The sequence below is a fragment of the Erpetoichthys calabaricus genome, chromosome 5 (genome assembly GCF_900747795.2).
Source record: "Erpetoichthys calabaricus chromosome 5, fErpCal1.3, whole genome shotgun sequence".
Taxonomy (NCBI): Eukaryota; Metazoa; Chordata; class Cladistia; order Polypteriformes; family Polypteridae; genus Erpetoichthys; species Erpetoichthys calabaricus.
Genome location: NC_041398.2, coordinates 134844234 through 134865207, shown reverse-complemented (window position 1 = coordinate 134865207; position 20974 = coordinate 134844234). Strand labels below are relative to the sequence as shown.

Here is a 20974-nt window from a genome sequence, read left to right as displayed (position 1 = left end):
CTCGCACGCGCGTGTGTGCTGTAACGTGCGAGTCCCCGTCTTGCACCCTAAAACACGAAGCTGAGTCTCAGTACTTTAGCAACACAAGCTTTATTCAGCTTGAAACAGCAACAGCGCGGTTATTTATACACAGACACAGCAGTCAGGCAGGGCCCTGCAAATTTATAATGTTCCTTGTTCCTTGTATCACCCATTGACGGCAGGCGCTTATAGTGCGTCCGCGATCTTTTCGGATTCGCTTTTACGGAGAACTGCTACAGCACTGGGAGACTGCAATTGCTTTGGGACGCTCTTCTGCGTGTCGTCCCATTGGGTGCAATCCCACAAGAGTTTAGAAACTCACTCACACCAGCCATGATTCTTTTCAAAGGTAAAATGCAACTTAATTTGTTTTATGTATTTTTACTTTATATTTTGTATTAATCATTTTTATATGAATAGTTTTGGGTTGTGGAACAAATCATCTGAGTTTCCATTATTTCTTATGGGGAAATTCACTTTGATATACGAGTGCTTTGGACTACGAGCACGTTTCTGGAATGAATTATGCTCGCAAACCGAGGTTGCACTGTAGTGTGAACCTAGTTTCTCACTGCAACAATCTCCTAAGTAGTTCATTGCTTACATTTTATTATAAACAATATCTTCCTAATAATTGATTAGATACATTGCAGAAAGACATTGATAGCAGCTTTGTTGGTGTCTTGTAAGTCTTGCTAAAGCTAACTAAAGCCCTGTTTAAGATTTTATTATATAGCAGTAAGTTACTAATGGATGCACCATAGATGGTCAATAAAATAAGGTGCTATCTAACATCCCAAGTAAGACAAAATACATTTTTTGTACTGCTAGTATTTGCAAGAATAATGTAAATAGACTTGTATATTAAGGATTTTCGCTGCATCTTTAGATCTCATCTCTCATTTGTCAGATATTGGGAAAACATGATTTTATAACTGATGCTTGCAGGAGCTGAATTGTTGTCTAATCCCTTGGGCTGTATTTTAATCAAGTTACTGGTTTCCTTTCATTCAGTACATGAACTTAATGGTATTAAGCAGTCGGCTACAGTGTACATTTGGTTACATTATCTTTCTACTGATGACTTGAGTGAAAAATCTGTGCATTTTTGTTCTTTCAGTGGATAAAAACAAGTCAAAAGCAAGCCCCAGAAGCCAGCAGTCCAACACAAGCACACAGCCTGACTTGCTGCCAAATGAGACAAAGACTCTTGGATTAGCACATTACAAAACTCAGTGTGAAAAGAAAAATGAATGCATTCGGCATTTAAAGAAATTGATAATTAACAGCCAAAATGGATTTGAAGCCATTACTGTGGTGGTGCAACATCTTTTGTCAGAGGTAAGGAAAAATGTCCCTAGTATCATTGCAAATGTATAGTAGTTAATATATTCATTGTGTCTTTCTTTGCACAGTCAGTTACTTTGAGTACAGGCAAAAATAAATGAGCTGGATACATTCATCACATATTGTGCAGTATTTCAAACAGTAAGATTTTTATCAAAAAGTGTTTGGAGTTACTTTCATTTCACTAACTTAGAGGAATTCTGGCATAATCCAGTAGATGGTAGCTTTGCACCATTGAGTCTTAGAAGCTGCAGATAAACCTAAGCTAATATGCTTTATAGAAGTTCTGCAATATCTCTTTTTTGCTTTTATATTTATTTTAATGATTTAGTTTCAAAGAAAATATTTGACTTTGAAAGATTTGTTGTATGCATATTTTGAACTTTCTTTTGTTATGTCTATTTACCTCATTAACTGCAAAACCTTACAAAATCATTCATTTATAGCATGTTTTCATACAAACAATGTAGCTCAAAATGCCTACAACATAAAAGGAGTATAAAACATAAACAGCATTAGGCAATAATATTATCCAGTATGTAACAAAGAAAAAGGTAAGATCAAATGGCCAGACAGACAGAAAAAACAAAACTCCAGTTAGGCTGGAGAAAAACAAAAACTAAATCTGTAGGGGTTCCAAGGTCAAAATACCGCCCAACCCCCACTCGGCATTCTGCCTAACATAGATGTTTTCATTAACATTAATTAATTTAGAACAGGTTGTGCAACCTACTTGTGCAGATCACTTTTATACGATTGCAAAATTACAAACTTGGGGGGGGAAAAAGTTACTGTATACCAACAGTTCCAAAAAATAAAAATATTGATTAGACCATTTTTCTTTCATTCACTTTCATTTTGCTTTTCGTTGATCTATTGAGTTATGATGGTAATAGGCCAAATTGCCTGACCAAATCACCCTGTCCCCTACATTTTTCCCCACCAGTTCCTTCTATGGAATTCTGTGTCACTTACAAGCAAATCCCTCTCGTGTTGCCCTAGGTCTCTACCGGGGTGACATTCCAATCAGCCGTGCCTATTACAGTGTGTGAGATTCCAAGGGGAATCCTAAAAATTTCACGTAACACTTTGTTGTTGCAGATATTCAGATTTCACCTCCCAGTAAAGTAAAATTTTGCGATTTTAAAAGAGTTCAATATTTTCTTATGTAATTAAAGTTGTTGTTGAGTGAATAATTATGCCAATGTGGGTCAGAAAGGGATAAAATGAACAGAATGTGCTGGTGTTTCTAGAGAATAAACTACAAAAGTGAGTTTTTATACCCATGGCCATTTTACATGGCTGATCACCGCTGATATTTACTTTCTGTTTTTAAGAATGTTTCTCTTTGAATTATAAGAATGCTGTGCAATACATTCATACTTTCTTTTGTCATAACGAATGAAAACAAGAATCTAGTTTATACTTTTTAAAATTAATTGGTCTACTTTAGAATGCATTTTACCTTACATTTATTTGTTGTAGTTACATATTCCTTCTGTACAAAATCTCTTAATTTTCTGAATCCTGTAAACTTTTTTTTACATTTCTAGTCATACACATTTCATTGTATGTTGACCCTGTGTTAACCTATATATGACAAATAAATCTAAATCTAAACCTAAACCTAACCTAAACCTAGATACAGTACCTAAACTTAAACTAATACTGAATGAGTATCTTTTTGATTTTAGGTCCTTTTGCTCTTTTAAATCAATTCAGTGTGAGCAGTCTGTTTTATGATGATAGAATTGTAGCTTAGGAGATGTTTAATTTTTATAAGTACTCTTCTGAAAATGATTTACAAACTTGTTCTTCTGAGTATTGCAGTTGTATACAACTTTATGCTGAATCTGAGATCTAAACTGTAATGGATTGAAAATACTGTCTAAAAATGTTTCATTTTTCTTCCTTGTTTATAAAAGTAGGTTTAATCAGATGAAGATAAATGTTATGGATAATAATTATTTTCCAATTTGACTAATATTAGATTACACAGGAAAAGCATTAGAGCATGCTTATAGATTTATTTACTTCTTTCTGTATTAGGGTGTTGTTCCGTGTTATGGCTGCAAAATGACACCTTTTGTTGGCTAACTAAAAAGACCACAATATGCAAGCTTTTGAGGCAACTCAGGCCTCTTCTTCAGGCAAGATGTAATCATCTTGATCATCTTGCTTGATGAAGGGGCCTGTGTGAAATTAGTGTGCCTTCAGTGTCTTTGTCATCATGACTTGGAGATGTGCAGATAAAACCTGCTGAATCACCCTTTTATATAATTGATATCATTTTGAGCAGTCATTCTCAAAATTATACCCATTTGGCTCAAAAATCATGTAATCACACTAATTACTTTTTACAGTAAATTCTTTTCTCATAATCTGAACTGTGAATAGGCTTATACAATGTGAAATTTAAAATAAAGTTAGTGTTTGAAAGCTATTCTGCTATATGAAATAGCAAGAATTGCTGAATAATTAAGACAATGTATTTAGGTGAATATGCAGCATTGTTTTACGGAAATTTCAAATTACTGTATGTATTGTTCAAAATGTCATTCACATTTCCACACAAACACAGCAGGAGGTTAGTTTTTTTTCTATAAATCTGCTTTAATTTAATTCCTGGACTTGTTTATTAAAGAACAAAAATGGAGTGAGACCGCTTTAGAAATTTGTTCCAAACCTCTGGGCACCACTGAATGCTGAGATCACTGCTTGGCAGTGTCATCTGTTGCTATCTCTCAAGAGCCTCCAGCAGCAATAATGTACTAATAAAAATAATGGAAAAAGTTACAGAATGTGTTCACCAACATACAGCTTGCCAAAGGAGGCAATTTTTTGTAGCCAACATACTTGTTTTAGTGAGTGAGCATTTTTTATTTGCTAACATTAAAATAACAGGAACAGTTTTTCTTTCTGGTTTAAGTAAAAAAAAAAAAAAAAAACTCTTAGGTAGAGGTGCATAGAAAGAGGTTGCTCTGCATACACTAATGTTCGTGTCCTTTTTGAACAGAAGTTTGCTTAAAAAGTTGGTTTTTAGAATGTTGTCTAGAGCATTTTCTTATTTTTAAAGTTGGTTAAGACAACTGGACGTTTTAAGTATATAAAAGTGATGTTTTGTGTTTGTAGGTTTGTGGCATATGAGTGCATTATTGAAAACTGTTTTGGATAGAAGCTGGAAGTACGAGGGGGGAAAAAATAAAATTTTTTAGTAGTGTTAATTTATTTAATTACACACACCATTTTTATGCAAGCTTATGGTTCTTCATTGTTGTTTGTAGAATGTGTTGCTTTAGAATACTTGTACACTGTCCAATCTGCTTAGGTCTTTTTGTTTATTTTGTGGCTTTGCTGCATTCTGTTGATATAGAGAGAATATCTTATGATGTTGCTTCTGCCTTATGGCTATCAATGTACAAGTATTTATTTCCCTTTTTAGCTGTATGTTGGTTTTTAGTTTATTGTCGTGTTAACCCTAGTGAGCCTTATTTTCTGCTCTATTAACGATGTGTATTAATTTGGTTTGCTAAACCTATTTGCACTTGCAAATATATTTATCTTGGTCCCATCTTGGAAATTATATCAATTTTTTGATAAAGGAATCAAACAGAATATAAAAAGAATTGTAAATAAATCATGCAAGTGTGTTCAAAATTGTAAAACAACATTTAAAACCATTTAATTCATACACTGTATAATGACCTAAATGCAAAATACTCTACTTCTATGGCAATAATGAAAAGAAATTACATGTTCAAGAATCAATGATGGAAGAGGACCAGCATATTTAAACTTGGTTATTTTTTGTATTAAAATTTGTTTACATTTACATTATAAAAAAGACTTGAACCCTGTAGTCTTCAGTGTCTCTTAATTCTTTGTATGTTATCTGAAAAACAATATCTTACAACACCATCTTACTGGCATACAGCAAAACTGTTTAAAATGTTTCAGCTGTAAGAGTATTTCCAGAAGTTTAGTCCTTCAGTATGAAGTATAATAAGAAAATCAATTGAATATTAATGAATACATGCTGAACACTACTTGCACTGTTATTTTTATTTGTTAGCAGCTGTTTCTCTGTCCATTTGGGTTCAGGCTTAATTCATCTGTTCATTAAATTGACCTCTACATATTTTAATACAAATACAGGTCTCTAGGTAGATTATATCCATTCTTTCTTACTTGTTTAATATTGGTTTTGAAATTATGGGTCTTGGTTGAATATTTTAGTTTCTCGGGAAATTAATTCCAAAAAATCAAAACAAGTGCTGTTTTCATGCAGATATTTAAATTAGGCTAAAGCACTGTAGTTGTGAAATGTTTTTTCAGATGAGGTCAGATAAAATAGAGTCTTTAACAATGGCAAAGTTACATTTTGACAAAAGTAATCAAAATTAATCATCTGGCTTATCTTCTTTTGTTATTTTGTAACATTTTGATTAAAATAAAAGATAAGGCTTAAACCTATTTAAAAATTATCAGTTAACCAGTTAAATTTAGAGTGAACCCTCAGGCCAGATGTATATTTTTTTTTTAACTCAAAAGCTGTTGGTTTCTGTCTTCAAGTACCTAATATTCACAAAGATGCAGTAGCTGAGAGTGTGACTGTTATCTAAAACATTTCTGTTGTGACTGGCACCTACCATTACCTTTTGTTTAGTGACAGGTTTTGTCTGTCTTAGTCCTCATTTTTAGGCTTATTTGGGGGTTGGTAAAACGTAAACAGTAATGTTGGCTGAATCAGTGGAGTGTTTAATGACACAAGTTTTCCTGAAGGCGGGGATGTTTGTACATTCCACTTTACCTGTTGGTTGTCAGAGCTGTTCTGTCAGTAATTATAAAAGCTGCTACCGCTGTTTCTCTTGTATATGCTCAGCAAGATATGTTTTTATCAACATAACCTGAAAGCTTTGCTGTTAAGTGAAAAAAATAAACATGCAAAGAATTGATAAAAATCTAATCCAATTGTTTTGTTTTGTGGGATATGAGTAAATATGTACATTAAAATTGCACCTTTAAGAACAATATTTGTAAACATTACATTCTCAAACCTGTTTAATTCAATTCAGTGTTAGTGTGCCAAAGCCTATTCCACCGCACTAAGCAAAAGGCAGGAAACCGGTCTGGGCAGAGGTGTCAAAAACAGTTATTGAAACAAAGTGGCAAGGTTATCAAAAAATCTGCTAAAATAAAATCCTAGTTGTTCACATAGTGTATAGCAACAGAATGTTTTATGATATGTTGTTTTATATAAATGCAAATTTTTGTAAAACTTAAGTGTATGTGCACTTTCACTTATGTTATCTGTGCAGGTATTTGATAGATTCTTCTGAGGCATTAATTTTCCATACATGTTTTATTTGCACCTTTATAGCTGTATTCCACCTGCACGTGTAGGTCTGTTTCTCTTAGTGATTCTTAACTAATCACTAACCAGTGTTAGTGAAACTGTTTCTGTAAAATCTTGAGAAATGAGTTATTAGTTAGCAACAAATATGTACTGAAGAGAGAGCTATTCCTTTTAAGGAAATGGACAAATCAAGTCAGAAGCATTTCATTAATTTTTCACAATGTAGATTTATTTATGAATGACATTTCTGAAGATTGGTAAGTAGGCAATGATATAACTATTTCCCTGCAAGAAATTAACATGAATTTCACTAAAACAGGTTAGAAATAGCTGGGTGAATATTTACCTTTTATCATGTTATATAAAGATACAGTATGTAAGCTTATGCTTTTGCTGCACAGAGAAGCCTGAAGATGAAATCTCTATTATCTATAAAGAAGGTCAATGCCTACTCTTCTACTGTAACTGCCAGTATTTCACTAAGTGGTAATCGATCAGTGTAATGTCAGCCGCCTACTTTCTCATATGCGAGGGGTTGTGCCTTAAAGTAATCACTGACTAGCAGTGCCAAATTGCAGAGACTGCAGTGAATGGGGTTTGTTGTGCTCAGCTGTTAGGAGAAATACGGTACACTGTAATGCTAGTGCTAACAGAGAGAAGCAAGACTACTGGAGCAGCTTTTGGAAGTGCCTTAAATGTAGACAGACACGTTTTTGGTTGTGGTGTTTCCACCTGTGCCGTACTTTCCTCACTGCCCACTCAGGGCAATACTGATCCCAGAAAATGGGCTGCTCTGACAGTAAAATGTGTCTCCACTCCGCATGTGTGGGATCAAAAAAGGTAAGCACTCTTCTTTTGTCTCTCTCTCTCTCTCTCTCTGTTCATTAAATATGATCATGAAAATGAATTTAATATAGACCTTTACCCGTTTTTCATGTGTTTTGCTTGGTTTAATCATTTGCTCTTTTAAATGTTTTCCTGTGAGATGTCCCCTGTGCTGATTTATTGCAGAGGAGCATAAGGGAGTTGCCTTTCAAATGCACTCTTTAAATATCACACGAGGTTATATAAGCACATTCAGCAAAGTGACTTTTTCAAAAGCCTGCTTTGTGGTAAAGGGATCGATTGGTGGTCCTGAACAGAACTAGTGAAGCCTAGCTGCTTTATGTGATGAGTCTTCATTTTTTGTGTGTATATATGTGTGAGACTACGTTTTTGATTCCTTACAGTCTGCATCACTTGTCTGAGCTGATTCAAGTGTTGCGGACAGGGCTTTGAATAGGCAGCTCTGGCTTGCTGCTGGCTTTGGTTACATCTGTTTATCCTGCAAAGTCATTGTCTTTGTACTCTGTCATGAGCATTTATTAAAAAGCATTGCTGTTTCTGAAAGCTTTATTTCCTTGTTCATTTAAGAAGGCAGTGTTTTTCAGCTTTTGTATGCATCATTTAATTGACAAGGAAGACTCACACTGTTGTTTCAGTTTACATTAAACCGGGATATTCTTTCTGCAATGTGTAAAGGTTAATCATTAAGGTGCATAAATTCCTTATTTAAGTGAATGTAGTTTTATGAATTTTTTTTTTTAAAGCTGCTCTAGGATCTTTAAATTCTTTTGTTTTACACTAATATACTGTACAATCTACATAAACAGTGTGACTGTTCAGTTTTTGTTTTGAACAAATTGATCATTTTTAATTTATGTATCTAATGGATTCAGCAAGGATAACATGCTTTTTATTAGATTAGAAATGTTTTGAGGGTTCACTAGCAAATGAAAATACTTGATAAAACTGTATTATTCAAGATATTTACTTAGTAACCAACTTTTTCTTTTATAGCGGGAGGTGGTCCTTGCACGGAATAAGGAGTTATCACTGGAACTGCTAAATTTACGAGGAGAATTAGGTAAGACTCTTTTGTCTCTCTTGTGAACTGTATTGTATATTTTTTGAATGTATATGCCCTCCACAATGATGTGAAGATTTAACTTGTTGTATGAGGGGGTGGTTTTTTTGTTTGTTTTTTGTGTTTTTTTTGGTAGCTAAAAGTAATTATAACGGGTAAGTAGGCAATTTAACACCCTTGTAAGAAGCAGGCAAAAACCTGCTGTCTTGGTGTAATTTTTGCATTTTTGTATAAATTCATTTTGAAGCATTCTCACAATATACTGTATACTGTCCCATTTCTCTGTGAGAGCACTTACGCTTTGAATTTCCTTGAAGGTACTCTGCTTGACCCCCAGGTCTCTAAATTCTTGGCACTACACTGCCTTACATTGTAAGAGGCCCAGCAGCACCCTAACATTTACTAGTTTGTCCAAAACCAAACAAAAGATAAAGAAATTGACATATTTCTAAAATACTTTTTTTCAAATAAAGGGTTAGCTGCGATTTTTCTAATATATTACATTTTTAAGGATGCTTTAGTGATGCTATATATAGTATACGATTTTTAAGAAATTTGGAATATAAACAAAAACAAAAGAAAAAAAAAGCAAAACTAATGGCTAAACTGTTTGAATATTTAAATACAAGCCATTCATTTTAAGGCATAACATTAGTACTTTTAGACTGCTGCACCATATGCGTTTTTTTTGGTTTTTTTGCATGTTTTATAGTAAAGTAAGCTTTAATACTGAAGAGTATTGAAGAATGTTGTCATTATTTTATTGTTAATTATAAAAAAAAATATTGCTTTTAAAATTGAATTTTTTTTAGTCACAAATTATGATACAGTAAAAGCTATAAACTTGAATTGTGATCTGTTGCACAGAAGGAGTATTCTTGCTAATCTTTTATTTTAAAAAATGAAGAAGTTTTAAAAGACTTGTGGCATTTACATTCCTTTTGTTTGGATTAAGTGAGTGAAGTGGGAGGAAAAAGGAAAGATTATAACTTAAGCTACAGCCAGCAAAAAAATCTGAACTGCTAAGAATCCAGGAAGGGACTGAAGTAGCCTTGCTTTGCTCTCAAAATGAGAGAGGGTTTAGGTATTTGAAACCGTTTGTTTCTTTTTTTGATAATTATGTCTGCTACAAGATAGAAAAAGCTTAATGCACTCTTACCCAAAATGATCTTTTTGTTTATTCAGTTGTCAAATGAGGTGGGATTTATTTACAAAATGTTTGATTGAGTAGGAGAATTTTCAATATTTTTTTTTTCTTTTTTTTGAGAACTGAAGATAAAATAGTAGTGTAATTTTTGTTTGAGGCAGTGTTTGATTAGGCGTTGGTATGTTTTGATTTATGTCAATGTGTTTAGAGCTAGAAAAAGATGTTATGCTGTTTCTACTTCCAGTTAAACAGTAAATCAGTACTAAATGCTTTATTCATTTGTCTCCTTAAAGCTGCTGCTGTTTGTAGCATCGTTTTAACATACACTAGTATACCTTTTTCTTCATAAAAATATTTTATATTCTGACTTCTTTCAGTTTCTTCCATGTTCAGTATTGAAGAACAGTACAAATATTAGATTTTTCTCTGACAGTTTCTACATTGTTTGTTTTATGTTTTTATTTGCTATATTATTTTAGTGGTATTTTTTCAAGTTGTATTTGTATCATACCACTAATCAAATATAAATATTATAAATACTAGATTAATGTAAATAATCCATTATTTTATTTCAGTAGTTAAATAAAACAATATTAAATGAAAACTGACAAGCTGGGTAATTGGATTTTGTAAGTTATTTTAAAAAAGCATTAATACAACTTTGCACAATTACATACTAAAGTGTGTTTCATTAGGTATAAAATATCTAATATTTTATTTTGATAAAGGACTTAATCTGTTGGTCACAAGCAATATTTAGCTTTCGTAAATGTCAGATGAAATGAATGTACTGCATTGTTTTAGCTAATCAAGAGTACTCTTTGTGAATGGTAATCCAGCTCCTCTCGCTTTTAATGTTTTTATTTTTTATTTGTCTGGAGTCATTCCTGAACTTGGTTTATAAATAACCTTTCCACAAACTTATGTTAAATGCAGTAAAAGCAAGTAAGTCGTTACTTTCATCATACCACTATAAAGAATGTGTGGGGTTTCCATTCTGACCTCTTGTGTGTGCTTTAAGACATTCCTGTTGACACTGCTTTTGTAAATGGAGAAAAAAAGTCTTTTTTTGTAATATGATACCATAGCTTTAAAAAGTTAATGGTTTAAGCATAGAAATACATAGTTAGAAAAAGCCTTCCATAAAATGTGCTGTAAACAGCTGTATCCGTTTGTCATTGCTTGGATCACTGGCAGCAGTTTAAATTTTTTTCTCACTAGAAACTCAATTCCATAAAAACTAAACTCTTGCAAGCAAATTTAGATAAGGAATCATGAAATGTATGTAAAGTAAATCACAATGCAAAAGTAATTACAATTAATCATAATGTTATCAGTGTATGGAGTGTCATTTCTTTTAACCTTTAAAAAGGTAAACTTTTAACTTTTGTGCAACTCTGATTAGAACATTTGAGAGAAATGTTACCCTCAAGATTTGTGTAATGACTTTTGTAAAAGTCACTGTCAAAAGGCAACAGACAAATACATCGAGATCATTTTTAGTTTTTTTTTTTTTAAATACTGCTAATTAAAAAAAATATATAACCTGTGGGGAGAGATTACAATCAGTATTTTATCTAGGGCCTTAAATACTGTAATGCTTACTCTAATGCTGTTCAAAGCAACCTAATTAAATATTTCATTCACACTTTATATAGTGACTTTTTCTAGATGGTGTTCTCAAAAGGCACTAGAAAAAAATTAATTTATCGGTACTTTTTTGTATTTTTAATACAGTGCAAGAACAAAGATCAATACATAGTACCATTGACGGTGATCATCATGAAATTGAGAAAAATATTGCAAAAAGTGTCTGCTTTGTATACTTTGTTTACAACTTTGTCAGTATTTCATTATTAAGTACCTGAAGAGAAATATATTGTAGACAACAATGAATAGTGATGGAAAGTTTTTTGATTAAATGCTCCATGATATCTCTTGGCATCTAAAAAAAAAATTGCTGTATCAAAATTGACATTTAACAAAATGCTTTTATTTTTTTGTACACATGTCCAACTTTTTTAAACTACTGATCGTACAGATTTCTATTGGCTTTAAGAAAAATTGCACTCATTCCTATTCTGATCAGCAAAATCATCAATTAATATTTGTAAAATATTAGAAAATGTCAATGCACAGTAACCCCCAAAATATATAAACCCCTGACAAAAATAGGTGCTACAGGTTTTGTGTGTTATTAAAGCATCTGTGGAATGGTTACATTTTGGGCTAATGTGTTAGGTATCAGGAACATACACATTAGGAATATAAAAATAGTTATCAAAACAACTTCATTTTTTCATATGAACACAAAACATTTATAGGTTTAAATTTTTTCCCCTATTAGTTTCATTTTTGAGATCTGTGTATATTTATGGTCCAGTTGTACTTGCTTTTAATGCCTCAAGTGTCTTCTCTTGTCTCATTCAGTTGTTTTCTAGAGTTTTTCATAATATTTGAGACTTGTCATTTTAAAATGCTGTCTAACATCAGGGATGTAAATTACATGATTTGCTAGAGTATGCTTAAATGCATTAATGAGAATGCCTTTAGGGCCCACATACTCCCTACTACTCCACTGATTATTTTATAAGGTGGATCCCTTTTATTTGCAATATGCAAACATCAAAATGTTAGTGTAGGCTCAGATAGTGGCACGCTATGGTTTAGCTCAGTAAGCTTCAGTTAAACTGGACTGGTTTACTTAGTATTAGAGGTGGCCTAACTCGACACAGTTCTTAAAGTAGGATGTATACAACTGCTGCTAAAAATTATTTTCTCATATTCATATACAGTATATATATGTAATCTGCATATTTCGAAAGGCACAATGGTAGCACTCTTGTCCCACAGTATGGAGACAAGGGTTTGCATCCTGGGTCCTCCCTGCGTAGATTTTGCATTTTCTCCCCATGTCTGTGTGGGTTTCTTCCTGCTGCCCAAAACATGCATGTTAGGTGAATTGGCGATGCTAAATTGGCCCTGGTGTGTGGGTGTGTGTATTTGCTCTGCAATGGACTGGAACTCTGTCCAGGGTTTTCTTCTTGCCTTGTGCACTCTGCTAGCTGGGACAGGCTCCAGCATCCATCAAATATTTTAATTAGCCTTTTATAAAAATTATATTTTGGTGGTTTGTTCTCTGACTTGTTCACTGGTTTTTTATTTATTTATTTATTTTTTTTAATGTTTTGGACTTTCTCTTAACAGTAAATACAGCATCCTCATATGACAGAGTTGAAAAGGAGAAAGATGAGCTCCGGTCCACTTATGAGGTACTTTTGCAAAAAGTACAGGATCAACATCGGAGTGAGCTGGCACATTTGGAAGACCGACTGAAACAGTTTTACTCAGCAGAGTGGGAAAAAGCGCAAGAAGCATATAAGATAGAAGTTGATAAAATGAGAATGGAAATGGAAAAACAGGTTAGTTCTTGAGGTCATAGTTTCATGTCTTACTACTGTATGTGTAAACATTTACACTCATGAAGGTTGATGTGCCACCAAACTTGTTGAGAGTCATAACTCCTCCACCAGGTGTTCCTTCTGTGTTGGTCCTCCTCTTAAAAGGCTAAATGAATGGACCATATCAAGGATGCACCCTCACTAGAAATACATTTTTCTACCAACTCATCCTTATCCATAGCAGCAGGTAAACTATGTGTACGTCATACTGAGCTTTCAAGCTTCTCATGGTGTTGCACAGAATAAGTCCTACAGCCCTGTGGAAGTAACCCAGTGCCAGACAAACATACCCACAAAGTCTTTCTTTTGCAGCACAAAGCTCATAACAATTTTTAGGGTTAAGGACATAGTCTGACATGTATAAGACTTGCCTTCTGCTTGAGCCTACAAAATAATTCTTTGGCTGATCTTATAATCGCCTCTACAAGAACCTCAGGTTTTGATTAACCGTTCTTGCAGCAGCATCCTTTATGTTCCTGAGAAAATCATAATCTATTATTTAGAGGTAGAGGTGCTGATTTCCTTCTTGCCTGCATCACACTTTTCTCTGAACTGCTCTGGAAGGTAAGGGTCAATAAGGGGTAGTACCTATACAGTAACAAAGTGCGGGTGAAATATTTTTTAGGCTAGTTTGGAATTTTCATTACTTCTTTCTAATTGGATAATCAATTTATCTATTTTCTTCCTCCATCTACCAGTTAATAAGAATCTTAGTTAAGGTCAACATTTCCTCATCATTTATCACAGCAGCCTAGGAAATGTATTTAAGTTTACCAGCAGCCTCTTGTTAGCAGTATTAGGTAATTCTTCATGTTTTCATCAAACTTGTGCAATCACAATCACATCCTTTAGACCCCTTATGCATTTTTGCCAAATTCAGGAATTTACTAGCTTATATTGCATGGCATGCCTTTTAGTAGCATCCCTCAAACTGACTGTTTAGCAGTTGGTTCAGTTTTTGGCACCACTGTAGCCAAAAACTACTGTAGGTACCTGGAACAGTTTCCTGACACCATGCCCTTGCTCTTACAGGAGTAGCGTTTTGAGATATGTGGATTGAGTTAATCCAAAAAATTGAGGCAATTGCAGCCATAACGCCCCACTACTCTTTTAAACTTCTGGATCTGTCTAATTTCAGAATAAGCGTAGTGAAAAAGTGCCTTCTACTCTCTTTTACTGATCTTCTCAACAAAGTTTTACTTTGAAGAGCCAAGCTTTAAATTATTTTGGATTTGGATCTGCATATGGCTATATCCTAATGGCTTGTATCAAGGTAACGGAAACAGACTTGTTTTAAGAAACAGAATAATAAAATGTACTAATAAATATAGAGATTGTAAAAATATGACAACTGCATGTACAGTATATACCAACATAGAAGACAGGGCACAAGACAGACTAGGCAGACAAACCTATAACACTGAAGAGGCAGGCTTTTTAGAGTTGTAAAGTTTTACGATATGAAGTCTTTAAGGATGATGTCCAATGTTGTTTGGAGGAGTTGTTCTGTGTTCAAGAGGATTCTTCTTATGTTGGAATGCATTTTTTGTCTTGCTTCAAGGTTCTTTGTCCATGGTGTAGTGTGATGCTGCCTTTCTCAGATCACTGTTAGGCTTTTTTCTGTGCCCTCATCCATTTGTACCGGAAAGATTAATGCTTTTCCCTAAGAAGTGTGTAGGTGCTGAAGTTCTCTTTTTGATCTGTGCTGCTTCTTAGTTTTCTCAGACCGGGCTCAATTACTGGCTCAGTACCTGGCTTGTAAGAGTTAATCATAGCTAGTTCAGTGTATCCAGTTGCAGGGCTCCATGGAGAGTGGCTTCCAGGCCAAAGAACCTTTCTGAGATTTTTTTGTCAAAAGATGGTAGCGTCTCACCCCAAAGAGAGTGGCTTATCAGTTTCTTCTGACAAACACAACAGATAGTCAGCTTTTAGGTCCTCCAAAGAGAGTGGATTGTCACCTTTTACCTCCCCCAAGGAAAATGGAAGAAATGAATGCAGCTAGTTTTGAAGGAAGGTGTAACCTCTGGTGATTGGATTAAAGTTCCTTATAGTTACAGATCTAGTGCCTGCATATAGGAATGTTTTTTTCTGTCACATCCAGACATGGGTTTGTAGATGAAAACTGATCTAAGATGAATGTCAATTTGGGTGTCTTTTTGTCTGAAGAAGTTTTAACAAGGTGTCAGCTCAACTCTGATGTCCACTTTTGTTATCAGATGGAAGTACAGGCCTGAGAAAGGGGTTGGTATGAGCTGCAGTTCAGCAGTTTATTTAAGAATGCTGGTGATTGGAGGTACGCAGCTGAATTTTTGTATCCCTGTTAAATCTGCTATCTTAACGGGCCTTAGTGCCACTAAAAGCCTAGTGGGTAATGCCCACTTTGTCCTACAGTTTCTTTTAGTTAAAGGTTTCTGATCATAAGTAGCATCCTTGTTGCACTGTTATCAAAACCGATTTTTACATGTGTTTAGGGTAATGCTGATATTGACTGATTTATTACAGTTTCACAAAGTGCTGATCTAATAGATTTTGCATCTCTGAATTTTAGGATTGTCTGTTTTGTATCAAAGTGATATACAAGGTGTTATTAAAGTTATTATGAATGAATATGTTCAGCATACCAGTATATTTAAAAATAGAATAGTGTCTTTGAGAAATATGACAGTAAGAAAAGAAATGTTATAACTGTTTACATCCCTGACTGCTACTTCTCCATTGTTTTGGCCATGGAGAATGCCCTGACTGCTGCCCTGATGTTTCATCAGTGCCAAAAGATGCCATCTAGCTATCATGACTTCCACTCTTATGTACCTTTTCAGCCCAGTTTTTTACTCATTGACTCTTTCAACCCCCACAGCCTGTTTTGGCTTCCCTTTTTAACTCTTTTGTCTCTTTGCATAGAGAGCCAAACAATGCCATCTCCTGTGAACCTCATTGGTTGCATTGAGCCCTGTGAGCTCAGCCCTCAGTTTCTTTCATTGACTTTAGTTTGCTTAGACTGAAGTCCTCTGGCCACTGACCTTCATAGTGTCCAGTACCAAAAACAAATGCTGCACATTCAGAATTTCATAAGAGTCTTTCTTACAAAGCAATCCATCTCAACCTTAGGGGCAGCTGCAGTGAGAAGATCATTTTGGGATTTTGAGTTCAATGCTGTATGAATAACATTTTCTTTTGTGATTTTTAAAGGAGCACAGTGTAGCTCATATGTACTGTAGGCTATTGGAAAGGGTATATGATGTGTCGTTTGAATTTCCATAAACTATTACATGCTACTTCTAGTTCTGAAAATTGTTACAGTAATTGTAGCAATATATTTAAACTATAGTTTGAATATGAAGAAACTTTAAATCGGAGACACATATATAAATCAAATTCACAGAAGGCAACAGTATGTATATTTTATCAAGGTATGCTCAAGAAAGCATTACACGTGAACTGTCAGTTTTGTTTTTTTTGTTTTTTTATTCATATCTGTCTTACAGAAAAGTTAATTTGAATATGATAGGCTTGTTAATTAAGGTACCCAGATCCTGGCGTTTTTCTTATTTGTAAGATGTAAAACTCTCTTTAAAAGATTATGTATTGACTAGCTGCTCTACCTGTCTAAGATGGGTTGAAATCTTAGTTATCAACATAGTCCTCAGTGTTAACATTTGCACCATGAAATGCAAATATCTCTGTTATGTGCCCTTTGGTATGGGATTCGTGAAAGCAGCATCACATGTTTATAATGTGCCATCTAGAGGAATGACAGACATTTACAGCCAGATGGACACTCAGACATTTATCCTTTTATTAAGGTGGATTGGTATTGATTGGCAAGAATTTCAAAGGAATCAACCCAGAGATCCCTAAAAACACCCCTGTGATAAAAACAAATTTAAGAAAACCAACAGATGTGAGATTTGCATCATCTTAATATATTCAGTTTCAGTTTACACCGAGATTACTATAAGAGAAACACAAGTTAATGCCTTCTATTCACCCCTTAAGCAATCTTTGGAAGGTTGTTAATAAAACATCATGCCTGGCAAAGAGCATCATTGTAATAATTATAAATTAATCAATCTTGGCAGTGTTTTGCTTAGCATTTATTTGAATCCGTTATAAAGGATTTCTAAATGGGATCATGCTGTTACCTAGATCATTCTCCTCCAAGTTCAGTTAAATATTTTCACTGAAAAAATATTTATGTAAATGAATCCATCATTTACATATATTAGCTCAGTTGCTGCGCTTCAAAAGAGTGGAAGGGGAAAGTAGGGTTCGTGTGTGTCAGTTAGATGTAAAATGATGTCCTTAAGTGATGATATACTATAGCTCACAGAGTCGAGTGATTACTACTACTACAGAGCGCTCCCCTTCCCCTGTGCTGCTGTTGAAGGCCTCACCTTCACATCCTTCTGGGAGGAATGACCACAAGGCTGTGCTGCGGCATCTCCAACCAGTTACACTGATTTTGGGGGATTCAGTTGTCAGAAACATCAGAAGATTTGCTGTTGTCCACCATTTCTCAGGACCCAAAATTTCTGATATCCTGCATCACCTTCCCAGTTTACTCAACAAGTATGTATCTGTGCAATATGTGATAATTCACGTAGGGTGTAACAACATCTGCAACCGGAAGTCTGAAATTTTAAAACATGATTTTAACAAGCTTTTTAGCTTTCTCTAATCTTGTGGCAAAACTGTTTTTATCTTTGGTCCAATTCCACCCCATGGAAAATGATCTGGACATTTTAGTCACATTCTGAGCCTGCATAATTGGCTCCAGATGACTTGCCCTTCATTAAATTTAGTCTTCATTAACAATTGTAATCTTTTCTGGAATCGTCCTTCATTTTTCAGGAATGACAGAATTCACCCTATTTTTTAGGCACTCAACTTTTAGCAGATAATATATTTTACACAATGTTAAACTGCTCTGTGAAGTGACTGAGCACACATGTTTTTTGACAGTTTCTCTGATAATCCTCCTGGTGATCCACTGCCTTCTTTACCTTCTGTCTGTTTTAACAGCTCTCCCTACAGTCCAAATAATTCTTGCAACAATTTAGATCAAATAAACGTTATAATGTAGCACACAAAATTAATCTAGCAAAACCTTCTAGCATCCTAACATCAAAAAATATAGTGCAAATCAGCTTGAATAAGCTTAACTCTGTAGTGTACTATACACTATTGAACATTAGGTCTCTTTCTAGTAAGAGTTTTTATATTAGTGATTTTATTTCCAGATATGGTCTACATTTTCTGTTTTTTACTGAATGACTGTTCAAATTCTAAAGCAATTGAATTTATAGATCTTGTTGCGAGTATAGACTTTACCTAACGTAAAGGATGCTACTCACAACCTTGGAAACAAACTGGACCTTATGTTCACAAAGGGAATTGACATTGATGTTTCATCAGTTTTACAGGTTCCAGTTTCTGATCATTTCTGTGTCTTTTCAGTTTATCTGTCTGTGCACCAATTAAGTGTCTTGGGCCTGGTACATATACTTATCGCCGTATTGACAGTAATGCTAAGTCCATATTGAACAATCATCTACCAGATATACTTGATGCATGTAGTACAAAATATGATTCCCTTGATAATCTCACAGATCATCTAAATAGTATATTGCTTAAATTGTTGGATTCTGTTGCTCCTGTAATAACAAGAAAACCGACCCACCTGAAATGTTCATTATGGTTTTTAGATGACATCCGTGCACTCAAACAGACTTGCAGAAAACTTGAGCGCAGGTGGTGTATATCAAAGGAAACAAGAGGGTTTTCATCTTGCCTGGGTAGAAATTTTTAAAAATTATAAATGAGCACTTTCAGATACTAGGACTTCATATTTCTCTGATCGGATTAACACTAATAGAAATAATCCATGCTATCTGTTTGATATGGTTATCAAGCTCACACAGAATGCTCCAGCACATACTGTAGCTCTCCATTTGATGCTGATAAATTTCTGAGATATTCCATAAATAAGATTGACTTGATTAGAGATAACATCAATGGCCTACATTCCTCTCAGAATGATGGCTATAACTTTTCCAGCATTTTCATGAATACTGGCTCTGTGGCTCAGACCTCTTGCAGATTTTTACAATTTGAATTAGTTTCCCCTCAGGCTTTGTCCAGCCTGATAACTGCTTCCAAATCTACAACCTGTATATTAGACCCGATACCATCTTATTTTTTAAATGAACTGTCTCCTGTTTTAATTGGTCCTAGTTTGAATATTATCAATAAGTCAATATCCATTGACTCTGCTCCCTCTGTTTTTAATACTGCCATTATTAAGTCATTGCTCAAAAAAACCTATCTTGGATCCAGTGATTTTGAATAACTATCGACCAATTTCCAATCTTTCTTTTATGTCTAAATTACTTGAAAGGGCTGTCGCTGATCAACTTAATGCCTACTTGTCTGACAATAATCTTTTTGACAAATTTCAATCCATCTTTCGGTCCTGTCATTCTACAGAAACTGCTTTGACCAGATTAATCAATGATATGCTGATCACTGTTGATTCGAATTTGTTGTCAGTATTGCTGCTTCCTGACAGTTCTGCTTTGACACTAAAGACCATGACATACTTTTAAGCCACTTGGAGAAACATATTGGCATCCAGGGGATGGTACTTTCAGGGTTTCATTCTTATTTATCAAATAGAACTCAATGTGCAAGTTACAACAGTGAAATTTCTGAAGCAAAATTTGGTCTGTCCAAGGGATCAGTTCTTGGTCCCATGCTTTTTTCCATCTATATGTTTCCCCTTGGTGGCATCATTTGTAAATATGGTGTTAATTTTTATTGTTTCACTGACGATATGCAGCTGTATATACCTATAAAGTCAAATGACCTTTCCCAAGTGGTAAATTTAGAGTCATGTCTGTCGGAAATAAAAAAAAAAATGGATGAGTATGAACTTTCTGCTCTTAAATGCTGATTAAACAGAATTATTGGTTGTTAGACCAACCAAATATGGACATCTTTGTGAGAACTTGTGTTAATATTGATGGCTGTTCTGTCTGTGAAAGTTCAACCATTAAAAATCTTGGAGTAATTTTCGATAATCGTCTCGCACTCCTGTTTCATATCAAGGCTATTACCAAGGCAGCATTTTTTCATCTTAGTAATATTGCAAGAATCCAATCTATTCTGTCTCTGTGTGATGCTGAAACATTGATACATGCCTGTGTTTTTTCTAGACTTGATTATTGTAATGCCTTTTTCTCCTGTCTTCCTAGTTGTGCCACTTGAAGTCTTCAGCTGATAAAGAATGCTGCAGCTAGAGTATTGACAAAAAACGAAAAAATCTTGGCACAAAACACGCATTCTAGCTTCACTTCACTGGTTACCAGTACGAGCAAGAGCTGATCTTTAAAGTTCTTTAAACATATAAGGTCTTGCATGGAGTTGCACCTCCTTACTTTGCTGAGCTGATTACACCATACACTCCAGTGTGTCCTCTTTGCTGTCTTAATGATGGTCTTTTGGTCATTCCCTCAATTAAGAAAAAATTGGTTGTGTCAAAAAGCATTTGTCAGCCGTGCACCTTTTCTTTGGAATAGACTGCCATTATGTGTAAGAGAAGTACACTCAATTGAGACTTTTAAATCAAGACTTACCTTTATTCCCTTCATTACAATATGCCTTAGAATTCAGTTAGGTCTATCATCCTTGAAATTGTTCCTTATTATATTATTCCCTTGTTGACATACTTTAATTTT

General features: G+C 34.4%; 1 protein-coding gene across 7 annotated transcripts in view; it reads left to right on the top strand.

The window, feature by feature from the left end:
• The window catches only part of LOC114651950 (microtubule-associated tumor suppressor 1 homolog A-like), a 148324-nt gene that overhangs the window by 107367 nt on the left and 19983 nt on the right, over positions 1-20974 (top strand). For 6 of the 7 annotated variants that reach the window (XM_051928284.1, XM_028802077.2, XM_051928285.1 and 3 more), the window contains 3 exons: positions 1142-1362; positions 8564-8630; positions 12985-13199. In XM_051928284.1, coding sequence (XP_051784244.1) covers positions 1142-1362; positions 8564-8630; positions 12985-13199 — 503 coding nt within the window. Of the gene's footprint in view, positions 1-1141; positions 1363-7054; positions 7565-8563; positions 8631-12984; positions 13200-20974 lie in introns of those variants that run through there. The other variant, XM_028802078.2, reaches the window with a different exon arrangement.